At 37.9% G+C, this 8,766-nt stretch overlaps 1 protein-coding gene across 5 annotated transcripts; it reads left to right on the top strand.

Annotated features, from left to right (window-relative positions):
• The first annotated feature begins 1,060 nt into the window (after nt 1-1,060).
• On the top strand, nt 1,061-8,339 carry LOC100366441 (uncharacterized). 5 transcript variants are annotated; one of them, XM_085494930.1, is made up of 9 exons: nt 1,061-1,462; nt 2,744-2,839; nt 3,266-3,336; nt 4,080-4,184; nt 4,459-4,584; nt 5,508-5,648; nt 6,059-6,317; nt 6,542-6,603; nt 7,015-8,339. In XM_085494930.1, the coding sequence occupies exons 1-9, from the start codon at nt 1,347-1,349 to the stop codon at nt 8,100-8,102; spliced, it is 2,064 nt and encodes a 687-aa protein (XP_085351056.1). In that variant the 5' UTR covers nt 1,061-1,346; the 3' UTR covers nt 8,103-8,339. The 5 variants fall into 5 exon arrangements, with proteins under 5 accessions (XP_085351056.1, XP_085351058.1, XP_085351059.1 ...); XM_085494934.1 differs by lacking the exon at nt 1,061-1,462 and adding an exon at nt 2,339-2,511; XM_085494931.1 differs by lacking the exon at nt 1,061-1,462 and adding an exon at nt 2,366-2,481.
• The last annotated feature ends 427 nt before the right edge of the window (nt 8,340-8,766 follow it).

Here is an 8,766-nt window from a genome sequence, read left to right as displayed (position 1 = left end):
CAACTGTTAAATAACTAAAATTCCAACTGTGACGACATCTGGGTGTCTGGAAATCTGTTATGTGGGCCCGAGACAAAACATTGCCAAATATGTAGTTTTATTTACACCATAATTTTGTTTGTTTTTTATTATAACCCCGAACTTTTCCAAATAGAATACTTATCGCAATTCTTAATAACAATCCTTCAAGAGGATGTGATTTGTTTCCCTAATTCAGTGTTTTTAACCCATCAGTTGATTGGCAAATGGGACGGGTAACTTGCCTAAAAAAATAAACTTGCACACTAATTAAATCAGTAATTCAATGGCTTACCAAAATAAACAACTATGACGTCATTTATTCAAATGCGTTACCATATAACCGAGTTTGGTATGACGTCCTTGAGACCCAAGGGGTGCGGCATGACGAAATGAGCTTGTGTAGTCGGGGTGCGTTCTTTAAAATGCCGTAAATGTGGTTCGAATCTTTGTCATGCGTATGTGCGTTCTACAATCCAGTGGCAATTAACAATCTTCTTTTTAAAGAGGCGCTAAAACGCAGATAACTGACAATTGATTTTATTTGATATTTTATCGCGAAAGAAACAACAGAGCATAATTTATCGTAACATAATATAAAGTGTTTTAGCAGAAAACTTCAGACTATATATAGAAGTATGAGAGCAAACATAGCAGTATGTGTTCGATGAAGTAATACACAATATAAATACGCATGCGGTTACAGGTACAGGTAATTAGAACCGCACTCATCATATAGCGAACGAAATTTGTCATTGTTACTGTCAAGATGACGTGTTTATTTTATAATAAATCATATCACGTTGTGTTTATCACGATGCATTTGCAAATAAAATTATTTAAACATGCACAAAATAATCAAAGTTATCCAAGTGACATTGTTCCTTCACCCTAACCCGAACGATGTCGCCTAAGTCAATCTAGACTTTGCAAATTACGACAGAGGAAACACTAAGTGTATTGTTCAGTATGTTCCTTTTGCTATTGCGGTGTCAGATTTCAATACACTACGCATGCGCTAAGCACACCCGTTGTTAGTGCCAGTCACTGAATGCTGTCGTGAGCCTGTAACAAGGAACCAGCTTTGTTCCTCTCTTTATTTACCCATTCCATATTACGTCAGACTACGCATGGTCAATCACCATGGTAGCAGCCGGATTTTAATAGTAACGAGATGTGTCAGAACTTGGTTCATGTTGACGGAACGCTAACCCTAAACTATTTGGCCATGGAATTATCCGAGGTCACCTCACTGACATACAATTCACGATAGGACTTTGTCGAATGTTTAAACTTCGTCTTGAGTTACTGGACAGCTGTTTGGCACAATGGTGATACCAAATATTCTCTTCCAAATAATATTCTTTTTGACATGCAACTTATACGTTCACACGACTGCAGCTCGGGGCGACCAGGGACGCTGCACCGAATCGTACGCAGTCAGGTTAGTGTCTTTTTCAATGTCTTCATTTCACTATTGTGTTCTATTCTGTTGTTATAAATGGGCGATGTGTTGACGTCACACCGCCACAGAGAGTTCACTCACGCGAAGCATTTTGTATTTGAAGAATCACAGAATTATCATCACAGAGAGTTGGAATAACTTAAATGAAATGTTGATAGGAAAAACATATACGAAAAAAATATTTGTATTAATGTGAAATTTGATTAGACTTCCTCGTCTTCTGTGGGAGCTTCCTGTTTATTTCAGCATATCATTAAAAGTGTCCGGCAGCTGTCAAGGCGACCTTTTGGGAATAGTCTACGTCAGTTTCCACCCTTGAGGTGTTATTTTCATAGTAATGAAAGTAATTCACGATGTGCAAACACGGATTAAAATTCGCTTGAAGTCGAGAGTTGTAAATCTATAACATGAATACTAAGTGAAATAAACTATTGATACTTAACGAGCCACAGGAGCAAGGGAATCCGTGATTTTTGGTGGTGTGAGAGGGTACAAAAGAAAAGACAATTTTTTCTTATATTTTATTTAATCAAAACCTCATTTAAGTTATTCCATTTATAAAAACAATGAGGGCGAGTAATAAATTAAAACAATCAGAGTTCAATAACATACATACAAATATTTCAATAGATATGAAATATTAATATTTTAAACCCTTGTATACATCTTGTCAATGAAAGATATTTATGTGTCATTGTTGTAACTTTATTGCAAAGTGTCATAGATTTAGATTAGTGAGTTTCACATTCTTGCATGTACTTTCATACGCCATGATTGTTTCCGGAATGAAGTGGGCGTGACGTGACTGTCAGACTTTTGTCGTTCGACCACTCGTGTAATTTACCACTTGTTACTCGGACCTCTGAGCTGGACCTCACATGGGATGGTAAACTTGTAATGGGGGGTGTTATCGGCTGGTATCTAGTGTATGTTGAATCGCCATGGAGGGAGAAAAGAGATCGCCTTAACCACGAGATATCAGTCGATACCCTCACCCGGTAGTTATTGGGCTCACTGTGGTGTTGCATGTTAGTTCTATATATGTGTATGTTTAACAACAACATTACACAATAACAATGTCTCACAGTTGCAATTGTTGCGATACAATACGCGTATTACCGACAACGCCCGTCTAAAGCAGTGTGCAGAATACCGACACACATTCAACCCGATTGGTGGTATGATGACGATACAAACGAGTTGTAAGTTGCATATAGGATACAACTCGTAATATTATATCGTATTATTTTTTGTACACAGCGTGAGGTCATACTACACAACAACCTACATGACGCAGCAACAAGTTGTATATTACACACGGTGCTGGTCATGGGACTTGAAGTGCACCATGTACAGGTAAATGACATACTGTTCATTCGCTTCCGTCTGTCTCGGTTAATTTAAACACTTTTGAGTGGTGAATTCAACGGTCAAGGTGTGCAGCAAAGACTGCACGTGGATAATCGTAAGTCAGTTATCCGTAAGTTGGTTGTTACTTAAAGCGGAAGGGTCGTCACCTGCGCACGCGCGGGAGTCCCAAGTGACGACAACAACGCACGCTAAACACGCAAAGGCTCATGGCTAGACGCGTGTTTGTAAACAGCGACACGCTATTGCCATCTGACGCATGCGCAGGTGACAACTTCCCCGCTTTAATATAATATCAGTATTTTAATCACTCTAGTCTGGGGCAGAGGTAGTACATACGTATTTTTATATAATATACGCGTTTATTTTTATTATCCGGTACTTATGTATTTGGTATCTAATCTTCTTCCCTAGAACCGTTGACGTAGTTGCTTATAAGACAGCATCAACCACGACACCATCAGTTCGTTATCGGCTTTGTCCTGGTGAGTAGAGTACAGCAACCGAGGCGTCTTACAATACTCACAAGCAATTATGGAAATGTACAGAATTCTCTTGTAAATTTCGTTAGTAAAGTTCGTTTAATTCTAAATTTTATTTTCAATTGGTTTTAAAGATTATTTTAACTTTAAAATTGTTAAACCTTATTTGTAATTACATTTGAAATTTTAATTTGTTTTAACAATTATTTTCAGTGTAATTTTAAAATATTTTTAACTTTTATTTTAAAATTCACTTTAACTTTAGTATTTGTATTCTCATATTGATTTGATTTTTCAACTTGAACTTCACATTTGTCTTAACTGTAACCTTCATTTTAATTATTTACATTCATTCTAACTTCAATTTTCATCTAGTGAAATCTATATATATTTATTCATCATTTTTGCTGTAAATGTTGTGAGCCGCCTTGGTTTCAATAGTTGATCCTTCATACAGGAATAATTGAATGGGAGTTACTACAGGATTTAGTAGGTCAACATCAATCAGCGGCAGAAAACTCGGATGACTGTCATATGTTTCTAAATAATTGTATGCACGACATTCTACTCAGGCATTACGTAGTTCTGTCACCAGAATCATTGACCTACACAAACCTTAGAATTATTTGTATGGACTACATAGGACTAAAATTATGTAATTTCCAGCGAACGGCCAAACATGTTTACCCACTTGGAGATCGGATAGGTAGTGTTTTTTGATCAAAATTACATATTGTTTATTTCAGCAAGTCCCTGTGATGACTGTGTCTCAGCAAATACTGTGAATTGTGACAGAAGTGTCGGTATTTGTAACTGTCGGGGTGGATGGACTGGTATTACGTGTAATGAAAGTGCGTATGTTTTAATAAAACACTCCGCTTCGCTAGTATATCATTGGCGGGTCTAAATATCACATGGCAACTTTTTCCGATTACGTCACAAACAACGCCATTTTGTTCACTACATATAGTCGCTTGTTGCCCTAAACTGTGGACATGCGTGGTACGATAACAACGCAGGCCGTGAACCAACTGCGTACACGGCTGCTGTTGTTGTTGTTGTTGAGGTCATCAAACTCTGTTTTATTTTAATGCTCTGACTTGCATGTATTTTTCTGTCTGTCAGATGTTCCCACAGATTGCCCGGACTGTATGCCGCCATGTGACGAGAAATGTGTGTCAAATAATACATATGCATGTAATAGGGAATGTTTATGCAAACCTGGCTGGACGGGCATCACATGCAATGAAAGTAAGTTTGCTGGTTTCTAATTTTCTCTTGCGCGGTGCAGCGCCCCGGTAAAGTTGTTTATAAAATACAGCAAAGATAATGAATGAACGTCATCATATAATAATACATATATCATATATTAAAACATTAGACTAACTAAAAAATACTGTATTTCGGCGTAATTGATACCCACACGGGGGTCGAGCAACTCCTAATCAATGTCATTTGATACTAGAAAGGATGTTACGAGGTTAATCACAAGCACAGAACCATCACCACTTCGCTAACCACTATTCTTATTTAATTGTTCTTGTTGCAAATACAATGCTGTGGAAAACGCGAACAGGTGAAAAGCACACATCGACAAAAAAACTGGTTCTGGTACAAATATCATGCACTTTAAACCATAACCTTGGGATAGAAACTGAAGGTGTCTGTTGTTGTCCGGTGTCGTCGCTGTTGTTGTTGTCAACATACCAATATGTGAAATATACAGTACACTGTGACCACGATAAATCGAGAATGATTTAAAGGCGGATCTTTCTCAAACTTGAATCTCAGATCAACTGCTATTTATTATTGAAAGCATGTTTGATTTTAAAAATGAGTGCCATATACCTAGAATATACTACAGCAATGCATTCATTGCACAAGTCAGTATAGGAAATCATTTTTATTCTGTTTTACCAGCGGTGCATGGCGTAGCTTGCCGCTCAATAACATAAACCTGTCATTACTTGATTGTCTGGGGGTTCTAGTTGATTAGCTGACAATAAGTTACTCAGATGTAATTTCTTGTACTGTTTAAACGTCCGACTGTATTAAAATTCAATCTTTGTAGCTCAGTTACCACCCTTTGCTCTCTACTGTGGTCTTCGCCAAGTGCTATTGTTCCTTCACATCTTTCATACCTTAGAATCTTCTTCTTCTCTGTGTCTATTTAGCATGTGAACACGGTTTCTATGGTGATGATTGCCTTAAAATCTGCGCATGCGTGTATGAAAATACCAATGAGTGCCGCAGTATTGATGGTGTATGTATGTGCAAAACTGGATGGACTGGAGGGCGCTGTAACATTACATCAGGTGCGCATCGTTCCGATCAAAACCTCTCCGTGAAGGCCGGTAGTCATGTAACGCTGTCAGCTTTTGGGGGTGTTAATTGGTAGTCGCAAATCACGTGACACATACGTATAGACATTTATAGATATACCACGCTCATTTTATTCAATAGTGTAGCTTGACTTTGATCGTTAAACTGTTTGCAAACTGTTGTGGTTAAAGTTCCTCTCGTCTTGATATTAGCTTACGATTATCTGAAATAAATTGACAAAGGAATGAAACCACTTCACAGCAACATAATTATCCTGGAAAAATCCAGGTCAAAACTAATCGAAGAAAACAATAACTTTGCATGCCTTGTGTAAGATCTTCTAAGGCCAGTCCCAATAAGACTGTGATAATCTATATCTTATGGTGTGTTTTCTTTTTTTCAGCGATACCCACAACCTCTACAATAAGTGGTACCCAGTCAATCAACGTAGAATTAATATCAAGTGTAGGGTCATCGCTTTCTACGAATCCAGCAAACTACTCCATACTTGCTACCAAATCGCCTTTGATCTCAGAAACAGGAAGCGCCGGAGTTTTGGCTGGGTTCGTTATCCTCGCCATAGTGATTGTCATCCTCATAGGTGGAAGTATTGTTTGCATCGTTTTTATCTATCGACGCCGAACTGGGAAACCTACAAGTCTGTAAGTGTGCTATGCATATATGTCGCAAAAAACCTGTAATAAAATAATTTAACAAAGTTATGGCTAACAGCAGAATTTAATTACGAGTCTATTTATAGACTCGAAATCAACATAAGCATACACTAAACCACATTCATAGAAAACGTTTGAGACGATGTCTCAGCGGATAAAGTTTTTTCCAGACGGCAAAAAACAACAACAAATATCTGTATTTGTTTTCACAGGCACGTGGACGAAGCAGCGGGTGGACTAGAGATGACAGAACCACGACATATACAAGAAAAAGGTAAAGTATACCAAGCGTTCTTTACCCTGGAGTTCTCTGTGCTCATACAGTGGTATCACATGTAGTGACGACAGAGCAAGACTCTAGGTGCAAAGGCCAGATCAGGTTGACTTATTGTGTTACTGAGTGAAGATGTACGTTAAAGTTAATACAATATGTATGTGTTTGCATTTACCACGAACACATTATGCATGCTCAATGATCAAGACTATCCGCCATTTAAACTGTTACTTAAACTTACTTATACTCCTCTCCAAAAAACAAAACAAACAAAAATGTTCAGATTGAGATATATTTATTTTGATCGAGCTACACTTGTATCGAAGGTTAGTCCTGACTCTTTAAATTTTATATACATAGGTTCATTCCATGTTATTGATTTTGAGAAAAAAGTATGTATTTCTCTTACAGGTCCAGTTTATCAAGATGTAGATCAAGAAAACAGTTACTCCGAAGTGAATTTCAGTCACTCAAATCCGACCTATGAACTGAATGACAATGGCGGCGAGAAAAACAATTTGAAATGTGAAATATACGCACAACCGAGCAGGAATGTGAAATCTAATCCCGGGAACGAGGACATAGATGAAACAGACAACCCTTATACAGAAATGAAACAACGATACCAGATGCCGCGTTCGATCAAGGACCGAAATGTGGGGTCAACAGATTCATTGCCAGAAACTAATGATAGTACTTTACCCTCGGCTTGGGAAGCACGTGACACCGGTGGTACAGATGAGCTTTGTTACGATATCCCCAGCTCGAGACAGAATACCATTACAACTAGTGATGTTTCCCTAGTGGGCAACTCCATTTCTGGGCAACCGGAAGGTTACATGGCTATGGGAGGGAGTCAGTACAACACGCCAAGGTCAGTCAAAACGAGGTTTGCTGGAGACGGGGAGGACTGGTACAAATCACCACGCCCTCTACCGTCGTACGCAGTTATCAACGGCCGAAAACCTTCTGACGGTGAATATTCAAAAATTAACGACAAAGATAATATGTATAACACCGTTGATAGGACGGGCAGGTCGTACAAAAATGAGGGCGGTCCACAAACAGAATATGCCCACCTAGGAACTGATGAGGAAGACAAGACTGAAGCTTACGACAAACTCGATCGCTTGAAAAAGATGTCACATTTACCTGGAAATCAGATAGTAAGCGACAGCAGCTACGATAAAATCGGACAGAATGAAAACACTGACGACGATAGCGAGGATATTCCAACATCACCAATATATGACCAAATTGGAATCGACGCGAAAGCGGAAAGTGATCAAATAGACAAATGCCCGATGTCTCCCCAATACGACGTTCCTCGAGCCATGCACGATGTCGACGATATTAAGGACACGGACCAAACCAATGGCGCAACCTCTGACGATGTGCCTGTTTCGCACAATGATCATAATAACCCAAACGTGAATTCTGAAAGCGACGAAAATAACCAATATGATGTTCCAAGACATTATAGTAACAAAATTATATGAATGAAGCATAAACTGGACACACCTGGTTATGGGAACTGGTGGACAGACATGTCTCCATATTAATTACTAATTCCGATGGTGACTGATGCCATAGTTATTAATAAAGCTCATTTCTCGTGTGACATATTGCTAAAATAAAGTATTACTCACTGACACTATTCAGACAAATATGATATTTGTAATGTGTATGTGGAATAAAAATATGACTGCTAATTAAACCAATCAATACCATTATTATATTATCAATGTTGAGACAATTATTTACATACTGTAATTTGACCTCTAGTTACGTTAAGGTAGAAGCCTACTCATAAATTAAAAAAAAACAGAATTTATTCACTTTGCAATAAATTGTACTCCAAGGCAATATAACAAAATTTTGACCTAACAAAATTTGGTGTCACCAGCCTTTTTTTTCGAGAAATGGATGGTTGTATTGGAAAGTCGCCATTTTGTCATTATTATAACACTTTTACCACAGGTTCCTATGGCAGAGATATTAAGCAATATCTCAAAATCTAACCTGGTTACATAGGCTGAAAAAAATCATATATTGTTTATGATGGACTACTTTTTGTTGTTCTGAATTTTTCTGTAACATTGTGTACTATGGAATTGTTCTAAAAATAGCAAATTTCAAGAAATATTAAAACACGTTTCTCAA

Source organism: Saccoglossus kowalevskii, chromosome 21 (assembly GCF_978046115.1).
Source record: "Saccoglossus kowalevskii chromosome 21, keSacKowa6.1, whole genome shotgun sequence".
Taxonomy (NCBI): Eukaryota; Metazoa; Hemichordata; class Enteropneusta; family Harrimaniidae; genus Saccoglossus; species Saccoglossus kowalevskii.
Note: the sequence above shows the minus strand (reverse complement) of the source record. Positions and strands in the feature narration are given on the sequence as shown.

Excerpts from the sequence above, each read along its gene's own strand:
- LOC100366441 (XM_085494930.1), top strand. The coding sequence starts at position 1,347 with ATGGTGATACCAAATATTCTCTTCCAAATAATATTCTTTTTGACATGC. Across the intron at positions 6,318-6,541 it reads ACTGGGAAACCTACAAGTCT|GCACGTGGACGAAGCAGCGG; the intron begins GTAAGTGTGCTA and ends TTGTTTTCACAG. Across the intron at positions 6,604-7,014 it reads ACGACATATACAAGAAAAAG|GTCCAGTTTATCAAGATGTA; the intron begins GTAAAGTATACC and ends TTTCTCTTACAG.